We start from the raw sequence: 12,876 nt of genomic DNA on the forward strand, positions 1-12,876 counted from the left end.
TCATCTCTATTTGTGTTATGATTTGTAAACTAAATCGAAGCCTACCTGGTTCGGATGAGAGTGGGGTAGGTTTTGACCAGGTAGTCGGAGATGTTCCTGTCCGTCAGATCCAGCATGGTGTCTCCTGTGGCCTCTGTCCGCCGGCGGGGGGGCAAACCCCCGGCTCCGGCTGGACAGATGGGCATCATGGTCAGCTTCTTCTCGGTGCTGCACTCGCAGGAAGGGGAGGGGTTTTGGGGGTGCCACTCTGGGCTCAGCAAGATGTTGTTGACCACGGGGGAGAGGTCGGGGTAATCCCACTCTGAGGTGCTGTTCCCGCACGGCATTCTGGGTGGAGATTAGTGGAGGAATGTACATGCAAAGGGGTGAAATCACTATTATATTACATTACATCATGTCATTTAGCAGAAGCTTTTGTCCAAAGTGAAAATAAGTGCATTTTGTCAACAGTAGTCCAACCGTATATCAGAGTCTTCAATAGCAAAGCCTTCAATAGGAATAAGTAGCAAGGAGGAATTATAGAACTCAAATTGTGAAATCAAAGAGGATCCAAAAACCCAATATGTATTTACTCAGGTCTAATTTTAATGTATTTATTTGCCTGCATTCTGAATGTATAAATGTGGAGTGATATACTTATTCTACTGTCAATTACATGTCTTGCATCATGTATGTCTGTATGTTATGTTACTACAGCTAAATTCTTTGTTGATACTGTATGTCCCTTCATATCAACAAGATAAACTCCTGTACACTCTACTCTACATTCTACTTGCCGAATAAAGTGATTCTAATTCTGATGCTGACCAAATTAAAAAACACACATTAAGTATGAATGTGAAGAAAAACTGTCAAGGACAGGATGAAAATAGTTTCCATAACAGTCCTTATGGATTATATCCTCATGGACTATGTCATTATGCTGATTATATCATCAATTACAATATGCCAGAAATGTGAAGATATGTGATCAAATTAAATTGTCATTTTCTTAAGTGTTGCATTCTGCATTTTTACTTTGAAAACCTATCTTCAATCCTTCAGGGATGAATATGTACATACTGAAAGTGTATGCATGCAGAGTATGGATGTGTATATATAAGAATATGTTTTATTGTGCCAAGAAGACAAAGCAGGCAGACGTTATCCTTTGCCTCTTTATGTTTTTAACTGTGTGATTGCTGGATACTAGATGTATGATGAACTTGTATAGTGATCCCATCTAATCTTAGGCAGTCATACTCACCCTAGTGGCTCTCCTTCCATGCAGCGCGTCCCCAGGCCCGGTCGGTTTAAAAAGCGCTCTGTGAAGCGTTTCATCTTGGGGTCAAACGGTTGCTCATTACTTAATGAGGAGGAGAAAATGAAAGGAAGAAAAGCAGGTTGAAGAAACTGACTGAAGGAAAACAAGCCAAATCCTCACCGCCAATCTCCCAGATACCTGAGTACTTTTGTAATACGTACACATAGGTTTATCTAAAGCTAGTGTCTATTACTATTTTGGTTAAATGGGTAGTCCATTTGCAGGGTTTCTTAACCACTACGCCGTCTTTGGACTCTGCATCACTAATAAAGCAACAAGCATTTTCACAAGCCATGTATTGTTTGCCATGAGGTCCTGACCTGAAGAAGGTGAACTGCTGTCCGTACATCCAGGGGCTCAGAGTCAGACTGGGATACTCTCCAAACGGAGGGACTATCAGGGTGAAGACCAGGGCGACCAGGACAAAACTGGCAGGTAGAACAATCTGGAAACCCACAAGACATAAGTAAATCACAACACTCTTCCACATGGTGGTCTAACACAAAGGGAATTTTTATAATTTAAGTCAACAAACATCTGAAATATTCTAAAGACAATTAATTTTCCCATTGAACATGTGCACCTACACATTCATCAGTTCACTAGACTTCAAATAATTGAGGTCAAATAATTGAGGTCAAATAATTTATTATGGAAATAATTCTTTGTGCTTTTTTCCTTCTTGGAGTAGCCCACCAAATTGCACAATTCACAAGGCATCAGGTAAATCAGGTAAGTATACTAAATGGACTTTGAAATTATTTTCTGCGGCTGTCAAAAACATTCTGGCACTCAATTTACTGTCCTTTTTGTTAAAACCCAACTCATTTGGTACCAAAAAGCAGGTTCAAATAATAATAATAAGACCTATTTACAAAGACTATTTGGCCCTGGGTCTACAATCAATCCACTCATCACACAATCCAACCATCATTCACACATTCATCATTTCATCTCAAACACAAGCATCCGCTCCATCCCTCAGCTCTGGTCCAGTACCTGTGCCAGGAAGTCTTTGTGGCTGCGTGTGGCGTGGTGGAGCCTCTTCACCAGCAGGGCGTGGAACTGCTTCAGGATCAGAGTGACTCCTTTCACCTGCCTGGAGCCCCTTCCTGCGCTGCTGTCTGAGGCACCATGGGCTTCGCCGTTAGCCTGCATCCCCTCGTTAGGCTCTGTGGTCATCAGTGAACAAGCAAACAGTGTGTTAAACATTATTACGTAAAATGTCTCTAAAGGCCAAGATATTTGCTCCAGGTGCGACTGAGGCAGGGGGGCAGCGGCAGCTTAAAAGTTAGAGAAGCAGACGATCAGAAGGTTGCCAGATTGAATCTCCTACTGTTGAGATGCCATTGAGCAAGGCACTTTACACTTTACACATTTTGATGTTTTCTTATGGTACGGACTGCGACTCTCCACCAGCCAATGGCATGTTTTTTATAGCCTTCTTGTCTTTTAAAAGAGGACCACACTGGAAATAAGTTTTGGAAACTTTTGATGTGTTATCCTCACTTATTTTAATTAATGCATGACTAATGGCTGTGCATTATTTCTGATTATCAAATAAACAAACAAAATGCATCCTCAGTGGCTAACAGAAGAGGTTTGTAATTGTACTATGCAGCTCTCAGGTATGATTGGGAGTAAATGTGTGAATATGAAGTAGCACTGTGCTGGAAAACGGCATGCAAGCAGCAAAAGCCTTAAAAAAAAAGGTTGTGGGAAACATGTGCTGTTAAACCAAATATTAACACCCAGCATCCTCCCTGCTTTCGTATTGCTTTCATGGCAATTCATGTAGACTACAAGCAGAGGATCTGGTCTGAATTCCTCACCTGGGTCATTTGGATAGCTTGGCTCACCAGATGGGTGAGGTTTACCCCATAGGACAATGAGTGCCACAAAGTTTAGACAATCACAGCAATGCATTTGACAGTCAGTATACTTTCCTTTGATTGACACCTTACGTAATGATATCTAAGTTGTCCTTATGTGATGAACCCCACCCATCTGGTAAAGGAAGCGACTTCAAAAAGCGATTGATAAGAATTACTTGCAAATACTATTTGAGGAAGCAGGCTTTTATTTTGACAGCTGTTTATCCACGTGGCTCTAAAGTCTCTGACCTTGGCTGCCATTTTTCCTCTGCTGTAACATCCACTGTTCTAGAGGTGGGAGTGCACAGGTGAGACACAAGACACATGACACAAACAAACTATAGGGTTAAAAACTGACAAATGATGCATCAAGCTACATGTCAAGACTAAACTGGGATCTACTGTTCGACTTATAATGACATAAGTCGGTTAGGGGATACACATGACAATAACAGGTAACACAGTAGGAAGTGGTGTGAGGCAAATGGGTCAACAAGAAGAGAGAGAAACAGAGCATTGGGGTCAGAGATTTAATACTGGGAAAAGGCCATGGAATATCAGTCATGGTATTTACCAGGCGTGGTGGCATTATTCAGTGCCTCTCCCTCTGCAGTGACCTTTATGAATATCTGGAATAGAAAACGTTCCATGCATTACAAATAAGTTCTTCCTTTAACATTTTATAAGGATAGAATAATATACTGTACATACATAATAACCGTGGGAACTTGATTTAAAAGCAACAAATGTGAGGCGTTTACGCTTTTGAACTCTTTTTGAACTGTTTGTTTTTGTTTTTTCAAATGAACACATGATTCCCTACACCTGACTACAGGTATTTCCTTGTTGGTGATGTCAGAATTCAGGAAGCTGGAGAAATTGGAGCCCATTGCTAAACCCTGAGTTCCCAAGCAGTATTTATCACCTCAAAGCTGATATGTTCAAGTAGGAAGCACTTATCTACTGTCTTTCACGTATGAATGCAGCATAAAACCACCAAACCAATCAACAGTGATGTCATCAGATGGGGATGGGGACCTCCCTACCTCCTCCAGTGAGGTATCAGAGATGCCAAAGCTGCTGAGGCCCATGTCATTCAGCGTCTCCTCCAGCTCCCTGAACAGACTGGCGTAGGCCCGGTGCTTGAACCCCTTGTTGGGCAGCAGGTAGGTCAGCTCCTGGCCAATCATCTCGATCAGCTTGGCTTCGGGGACGTGGTGGTGGATCAGGGTAGTGATGCTGTCTACATCTCCTGGGAACCAGACAGAAAATCAAATGTGGAGGGTGCAGAGAGGGGTAAAGTGTTCCCAAAATGTCATAAACCAAGAAAGATGAGGAAAGGGAAACCGTTTGTGATCCTGAATTTCCCCCAGGGGATCAATACAGTGCAATCTTAATAAAACAAAAACATTATTCATGCTTAAAGTTGCATGGGTAAATCTGTGCTTGAATCTCAAGTCGAAACTCTTCCTGAGGCGGTATCGGAAGGAAACAGCACATGAGTCAATATCACCGCTAAGTTATAAATGTGATAGAACAGCGTATTGTATCTGCTGTAGAACTTATGACACAAGACTGAGTCGGTCATGTGAGTTTTCAACCATTTCAACACCCACACTCAAGCACAAACACAGACACATACATCCCCACAGGTCACACACACACACACACACAGACACACACACTACAAGAAGAGTAGCTCCCGGGGATGCAGATAAACAGATACACAGATAAACACACTTACCATCCAGAGCTCTGTCTAGATGCTGGGACTGGTACTGAGACTGATCTTTGTACTTGGTGCAGATGGAGCAGGTACAGTCACAGTCTGAGGCACAGTCGCAGTCATTCTGACAGAAACAGCAACAAAACACAGCAACACCGTTAACAATGAAAATAGTGCATGAAAAATTGGAAAGAAATGTCAAAAATCCTGCACCACTCAATGGTAAATGCACAGTCCTGTATACTGAAATCAATCAGTGAAACAAGCAGCCTGGAGATGTAAATACAAACTAGAACAGGCACCTCTACTGTTTTTAGACAGATTCAATTTCTAATGCAGAATAAATAGCCAAATAAGGCAGAAATATGCTGGAGAGACTTGCAGCATTCCTGATGGCTCTTTGGCTGATTTTGTGGATGCACTCTGCCTCACCTCTCTCTTCCTGATGTCCCTCATGCGGCGGACCAGGGTGAGATAGAAACCCACTCCGAAGCAGTTCTTGAGGAAGAGGGGCGAGCCGCAGCAGTGGAGTTGTCCTTTCGAGATGATGGCGATGCGGTCGCTCAGCAGGTCAGCCTCGTCCATGTGATGAGTGGACAGGATCACTGTGCGGCCTGCGCAGGGGTCAGACGTAAAATTATAATGTATTTCCATTGCCATATCATCTGAACAAAAGCACAAACTCAGCCTACACTTGGTGAACATAAATGAAGAAACTTTTAGCATTAAACCAACGTGTTTGAGTTAGCATAGCCTTTAACAGTCTTTGCCACTTGATGAAAGCTATGTAAGCAAAAATAATGTTGGTTTTATGATTACAGTTTCTTCCTTTGTTGTTCATCAAGTCTAGCTGAATTTTTCCTTTTGATCAGCTCACTACTTAATTCAAGTGCCTCAGGAGAGCTGCGAAGCTGCAAAAGATTTTGTTTCTTCAATGTCATATCATCTAAAATAACTTACTGAGCTTGTAGGAGAGAAATTTTTAACAATAGCAAAAAATGATGGATCTTTAGGGGTGAGATGTGTACCTGTGAGGGTAAAATGTGTAACGACAAGGGTCAAATGTGAACCTGGAGATGTATAATGTGGATCTAAAGGGGTAAAATGTGGACCTGAAGGGGTAAAATGTGGATCTAGAGGGGTACAACATGGACCTAAATGGATAAAATGTGGACATGAAGAAGTACAATGTGGACCTAAAGAAGTAGAATGTGGACATGAAGGGGTAAAATGTGGACCTGAAGAGGTAGAATGAGCATCCGAAAGGGTCAAATGTGACCTAGACAGTAGAATGTAGACCTAAAGGGGTCAAATGTGGACCTGAAGGGGTAAAATGTAGATCTTGAGAGGTAGAATGTGGATCTAGAGGGGTAGAATCTGGACCTAAAGGAGTAAAATGTGGAATTGTATGGGTAGAATATGGACATAAAGGGGTAAAATGTGGACCTGGAGGTGTCCAATGTGAACCGATGTGGACCAATGTGGATGGAGGGTGGAATCTGGACCTAAAGAGGTAGAATGTGGACCTGCAGTAGTAAAATCTTTACCAGCTCTGTACTTCAGTAGAAGGTCCCAAATGGATCTCCTGGAGTAGGGGTCCACCCCTGAGGTGGGCTCATCCAGGATCACGATCTTTGACCCGCCAACAAACGCCATGGCAACAGAGAGCTTCCTCTGCATACCGCCTGCACAGTGCGTGAGAGACAAATGTTTAGAGGCAACACCATGAGAAACACCTTTCTCTCTCTGGTTCTCTCTCTCTCTCTCTTTCTCTCCCTCACTCCGTCTCTCACACACACACAATGGAAACAAGTGGTCCACCTGAGAGGTTCTGGGCTTCGTCGTCTCTCTTGTGTGGCAGCCCCAGGTCCTCCAGCATGTCCTCAACCTCCTTCTCTGCCTCCGCCTGAGTCCGACCCTTCAGCAGGGCGTAGAACATGATGTGCTCTTCCACCGTAAGACTGGAAATAAAAAGAGGGCAGTAGAGAAGAGGAAGAGGGCTTGTGACTGGAAGGCTGTTGATTTGAATCCCTCAAAAATCTGGGAAAATCTGGATGAAGGAAGTGAATGTCGAACTCTTTTCTCAACAACTACTGTCAAAGCGGTCATTAGCAAAGCACCGAACCCCCAACTGATTCTGAATTTTGAAGAGTGGTTCCTGTTACATCTGTCTTTCACTAACAAGAAAATATAGGAAATAGGAAATGTTTACCAATTTGTTAGTTTAGCGGAATAGAATGCCACACGTCTCAAGTGATGATGAGGTATATCTGAAATGTGTTGTTTGACTTTCAATGGATATTCAAAGTAAACTGCTGTTGGCTGAACTGGAACTCACTGGTTGAAGAGGATGTTGTACTGAGGACACATGCCCATGGAGGTACGGATGATATCCATGTCAGTCCTGATGTCTCTTCCATTAATGTAGGCTGTGCCAGATGTAGGGGGGTACAGGCCGGTCAGGACGGACCTGGAGAGAGCAGAAACACATACCATTAACACAGCGTTCATCAACCTTGGGGTCGGGACCCCATGTGGGGTCCACAAGTATGAAAATGTTGTCTCTAGGAAAATCTGCTATTCAATTTAAAGTGCAATAATATCTGATTGTCTATAAATCCATAGGTTGTCACTGACTACCTCATAAGAGTAGTTTAATATCTCCCTGAGATATGAAACATTGTTTATTAAAATTAAGATTAAGATTAAGATTGCATTTTATTGATCCCCAAGGAGAAATTCGGGTGTCACAGCAGCAGTGTACAGCACAATGGCAGAACAAAGTACACTCAGTGCACTCAGTGTAAGCAGTATGATGCGAACACAATATTTACGTTTCTAACACCTGGTGTCACAAGAATTTTCTGACATCAGTATGCCAACCTTTGAGACTGCAATTCAGGGTCATCATTTGGTCTAATGAAACCTTTGAATGTTGAACTCAATCTAAACAGCTGCAGTGAGTTGACTTTAATTACGCTATATAGTTTGAGAGTGATACAATCATGCAGAGAGATTTCTCTATACTAATGTTACCAAATTCCTGAACATTTATTGTACTTGGCAATTATTATGATTGTGAAACTGATACATCTGATTTCAGTTTACATGGTAGTGGTTTTCCCAGCCCCGTTGTGTCCCAGGAAGGATGTGATCTGGCCTTCGTAGAAAGTAATGTTGAGACAGTTGACGGCTGGACGAGAGCTTCCATCATACACCTTGACCAGGTCCTGGATCTGCACCCCCATCACCAGCCCCACCGGGTCGGGCTCGAAGAACAACTGGCCTGCATGGGGGAAAAAATGACGCAGGAGGATTATAAGATAAGCTGTAAGTATTAAGTCATGGACATCTAGTACAGTGGCTGAGAGTTGAGAAGGGGTGTCAGGCCACAATGAATTTAAGACAAATGAGTCAGATAGATCAAGAACTCAAGCTCAAAAGAGAAACCTGTTGTTGGACATTGTTTCTATTCTTAAAACTAAAATACCAAATGCTATTATTCTATATCAGGTTGATTGAGAACCAGTGATTGGGAACCAGTGATTCAAAAAACTCGATATAGAACATAACATCAAATTTACAAATGCAACACCAAATCTACACTGTCCCTGACAGTTTTACCTGTTTGTCCGTTGCACTCCTCCTCTGGAATCGGTTCTTCCTCTTGTCGTCTCAGCATCTCCTTCTCTCTCTCCAGCCGTTCCCTCTTATCTTGGTGCTTGCAGGTTTTCCTGCTTCCTGAACCGTTACAGGTGTAAGTCTCTGGTGTGCCCCTGCTCTCAATATCCTTCTCCATGTCCTCCGGTCCAGGTTTCTCAGGACCTGGAGGGGTACAGCATGGTAGAATCACCTCCTAGTTAGGATGTCTTACTGTGTGGTATATAATAAAAAGCTTCATCTGAAGCATGGGAAAAGACCCCCCTCTGGCAGTAAACATCAAAAGAGTTATTATGTTTTACAGGCACCATTTTACAGTTTGTGACACCATTTACAGTCTGTTGACAGAAGAAATGGCCAAATATGTGGAAGTTGACATTGCTAATACCATGAAAGGGCAACAAAAATAAAAACAAGTTATTTATTTATTTGGTTCACTCTCACCCTAAAAATGCATGGCTTGGAAGGGAATCTATGACAGTAGATAAGTTTTACCTGCTATCATGTTTTTTCCCCGTTTTCTTCCACTAAACCCCACATTCCCACGTGTATCTATGGAATATAATATAGTATATATTGAAGCAGGGGAGAACTGTACTCATTCCCTTTCCACACCCAGGTTTCCCCGGCAGGTCTGCCCTCCAGTTAGAGGCCCTCATCTCAGTTATGGAGCATATAAGGGAGACCAGAGCCAGTGAAACTAACCTTGATCAGCCATGTGTGGGTGTGAGGGTGCAGGTCTTTTCCAGTACGAGGGCTGGAGGGGGAAGTAGAATCGTCGACCAATGCCATACTGCCCTGTGGAGTAGAAGTTTGATGCAAATCTCAGTATAATAAATTCTTAGTACTAATAAATAGCCTATATGCATATATTAGCAGAGAGCATGAGGAGTCTGACCTGGGAAGACGTTGTCCAGATACCAGGCCAGGACGGCATAGAGGACAGCATCAAATATCATCATGCGTATGGAGGTGAGGAAGGAGTAGGCGTCTCCCTCTAAGGGGCTGGTCTGGATGTTGTCCCACTGCAGACCCAGACCCTGCTCCTCGTACCGCGACAGGTACTCCGTCCCAAAGCCGAAGGCCACCGGCGACAACAGGCTCTACAGCAGAGGAGGGATGCAGAAAGGAACATCTGAACATCACTTTCATTTCTTAGGGAGCCACTCATCAGTGTGTTGTTCTTTTGCAGAATATCTACTTAAAAGAATGGACTGCACTTGACAAAGAGAATATACTTCAATATTCGGTGTCTCAAGATTCAATTTATCAGTGTCTGTCATGAAAATAATTTTAATATTGACACAATATATCTTTTTTTTCAAGGGCAATCCCATTCCTTTAAAATGGATATGATATGTTCAAATGATTATTAACAATTAGTTATCATCACTTCCCATATACTAGCACTGTTACTGAATCTGAATGAAGGCATATATAAAAGCCGTCTACTTTAGCTATATCTTTGTACAGTACATCACATCTTTTACTATATGCAGTCGCTCTTAAATACACTTGAAATTTAATTTGAAATACCCCACTACACCTGGAAAGCCTTGCCTGTGCTTGGGCAGTGAATGTGCTTTCACCTGTACTTGTAAAACTCCATAAACAAACAAAAAAAGGCATGGGTTAACGTACAGCAGCTAACTTCATGTTCTTGGTGATGCGGTCCTGCCAGGCAAAGCAGAGGATGTGGGGCAGGTAGAGGGTGAAGTAGATGATGCCACTGCAGGCGGCTGCCAGGTTGGCCTTGTTGAAGAACACACTCATCAGGAAACACTGCATGATGGTGGTGATGGTGAAAGTCAGCAAGAAGAAGAAGACAAGCAGGGGGTTGCTGTAATTCAGCACCTTCCCTCCCTGAGATAAAAGAAGATACAGGTGATTGTTATTATCCCTTAGGGCAATTTCACATACACATCGAGAGACTCAGCCGGGTACAAAAATAGACACAGTATGTTCAGTGCTCATTCATTACATAAAATAGAAAACATTCAATCTATTTATTTCAGAAATTATATAACTGATCATTAAGAAACCACAATGTTTGAATGACATCACTAAACAGAGATCAGCAGTTAAGGTTGTCATCTACAAAATCAGCTATGGCTACAAGTAGGAACATTTAGTGATTCATGGAGAGAGCAGAGGTGTGACGAAGTCAACTTTGCTTGAGTCCCAAGTCAGTCTCAAGTCTTGAGGCACACATCTCAAGTCAAGTCCATATCATTAATGTCAAGTCTCAAGTCTAAATGTAGAACGCCAAGTCAAGTCAGAACAAATGAAGAGTCCAGTATCAATTTAATATTTTACAGAAAACAAAATATCTGGGACTTTTCAATGCAATACTGTTTTAATAGTATAAAAACTTGGTAAGTAGATCATGAGTTTGATTTCTATAATCAGTTTCAACTTCAATCAATATCAATAAATTCAATCATTCCATACAAATTCAGAAAACAGAATTTAAATTCAGTTGTCTGGTGGAACATTTACATTTACACAAACACAAGATCTTTTGACTTTATAAACCTTTTCAAGTCATCAAAGTGCAAGTCAAAGTCAAGTTCCAAGTCACCAGAACCCAAGTCAAGTCTCAAGTATTCTCTTCATGCATCAAGTCAAGTCTCAAGCAATTAAAATTGTGACTTTAGTATAACTTGAGTCCAAGTGTGACTTGTGACTTAAGTCCTCACTTCTGAGAGAGAGGATATTAGATGATAGTTAGCACAACTACTGTGGAGTAATACTGAGAAACTGCAGTGCAACAGAAGAACAGTAAAATGTGTCTCTCCATACATAGATCTTTTTAAAACCATCCACTGGAGGGCACCATTACACCCTAAAAAAAACAAACCTGAAATATGTAAAGCAGAACTAAAACTTGACTCTAATTTCAATATCCTCATGCCCTCCATCTCTCCCCCTCCTCCCTCCACCTCCCCCTCTCCTCTCACCATGACGATGGAGGTGAGCAGAGCTGTGCTGACAGTCATCATGATGAAGCTGTCGATGAACCAAGTGTACCAGATCACCCTGTTTTCAACCCCCATGGCTTTGAGGGTCTCCTTGAGGCGCAGCTCCTTCTCCAGCACGATGCTCTTCACCGTCATGGACACAGAGTAGATCCAGGCCAGAACCATGAACATGGGGAAGCAGCGGTTCAACGTGATCATGAAGCTGGAGGAGAAGAGAGGAGTGAAGAGAGGGGAGAGGGTGAGTTAGGACGTGGCCACGTGATTGGATTGAATAGGTAAATGAAACTTATTGAGTTGTCCCCAAGGAAATCTGTCTTTAATTCCATGCTACTGTTGTTGTCAATAAAAAAGTATCAACACATAGCACATGAAACAATATAAATATCACCGATGCTAAAAACGCACTTGTGGGAGTAAGACATTTTGGTTAGAAGCAGCCATGATATGTTGTTACAGTAAGTGACTTGGTTACTCACAGGTCATCTACGTAACACGGGTATGGCATCTGCTGGACATAGACCCCAAGTGGCCAGTCGTTGCCGGTGTGAAGCTTGAGGATGCCGTGTTCGATCATGTCCTGCAGGTAGGCAAAGCCTCCCCAGATGTACCTCTGGTCCTCCATGGGGTCTGCTCTAGGGCCGGGGTCCCAGTACCTGGGGAGGGACACAGGGAGTGAATGGGGTCTTATTGTCATCATACTGTAGTAGTAGAGCATGTGGTCACAAGATCATTTATCAGACAAGGGCTTAAACAAATGATTTATTTAAAAATCTTTGTTCTACTAAACAATATCCCAATCCCGGCCTCCATTCAAAATATTGCAATAATCAACCACCCCAAAGTCTCTAAAGCCATACACACACACACACACACACACACGCACACACACGCACACACACACCACACCACACATACACTCCTTTTGCTTAAGCGGATAAGTCACTTGCAAATCCCCCCGTACAATCTGATTATTCAATTGTATAGAGGGAGGACTCCCACTGGGTCCATTACAGCCCATTGGTGTGTACTATAAACAGCTGAAGCTGTTTGTTCATCCCTGGAGCTATTGACACACTGACTGGTTGTGAATGGGAGATCAAAGGTATAGTAAAATGCATATAAAAGCCTTGCATGGAGGAGGAACAGCCTGGTATTGAGCTAATATTGGACCAACGGGCAACTTTGGATTTCTTTTCTGCCTTTGAAGTCTGTGACAAATCCATATAAATTGCTAGCCTCTTGAAACCTGCCAGATTTGCGCACAATTACAATACGGATGGTTCCACAAGGCTAATAAATTGCCTCGGTAAATAAAGAGGTAACCATATGATG

The 12,876-nt window shown here is 42.5% G+C and overlaps 1 protein-coding gene across 1 annotated transcript in view; it reads right to left on the reverse strand.

Moving 5' to 3' along the window:
• The window catches only part of abca4b (ATP-binding cassette, sub-family A (ABC1), member 4b), a 41,776-nt gene that overhangs the window by 12,732 nt on the left and 16,168 nt on the right, over positions 1–12,876 (reverse strand). Inside the window, exons 13-32 of the mRNA XM_071544374.1 lie at positions 12,021–12,197; positions 11,524–11,746; positions 10,205–10,426; positions 9,462–9,666; positions 9,305–9,361; positions 9,157–9,176; positions 8,508–8,597; positions 8,012–8,184; positions 7,242–7,373; positions 6,725–6,864; positions 6,451–6,588; positions 5,336–5,517; positions 4,922–5,027; positions 4,224–4,429; positions 3,752–3,806; positions 2,742–2,752; positions 2,303–2,557; positions 1,624–1,748; positions 1,247–1,345; positions 46–327 (exon numbers count right to left, since the gene is read on the reverse strand). Of these exons, the coding sequence (XP_071400475.1) occupies positions 46–327; positions 1,247–1,345; positions 1,624–1,748; positions 2,303–2,557; positions 2,742–2,752; positions 3,752–3,806; positions 4,224–4,429; positions 4,922–5,027; positions 5,336–5,517; positions 6,451–6,588; positions 6,725–6,864; positions 7,242–7,373; positions 8,012–8,184; positions 8,508–8,597; positions 9,157–9,176; positions 9,305–9,361; positions 9,462–9,666; positions 10,205–10,426; positions 11,524–11,746; positions 12,021–12,197 (2,898 nt within the window). The remainder of the gene's footprint in view (positions 1–45; positions 328–1,246; positions 1,346–1,623; positions 1,749–2,302; positions 2,558–2,741; positions 2,753–3,751; positions 3,807–4,223; positions 4,430–4,921; positions 5,028–5,335; positions 5,518–6,450; positions 6,589–6,724; positions 6,865–7,241; positions 7,374–8,011; positions 8,185–8,507; positions 8,598–9,156; positions 9,177–9,304; positions 9,362–9,461; positions 9,667–10,204; positions 10,427–11,523; positions 11,747–12,020; positions 12,198–12,876) is intronic.

This window comes from Centroberyx affinis, unplaced genomic scaffold (genome assembly GCF_046629955.1).
Source record: "Centroberyx affinis isolate AG114_WGS23_722 - 3 ecotype Tasmania unplaced genomic scaffold, CSIRO-AGI_Caff_v1 ptg000246l_1, whole genome shotgun sequence".
In the NCBI taxonomy this organism is placed as follows: domain Eukaryota; kingdom Metazoa; phylum Chordata; class Actinopteri; order Beryciformes; family Berycidae; genus Centroberyx; species Centroberyx affinis.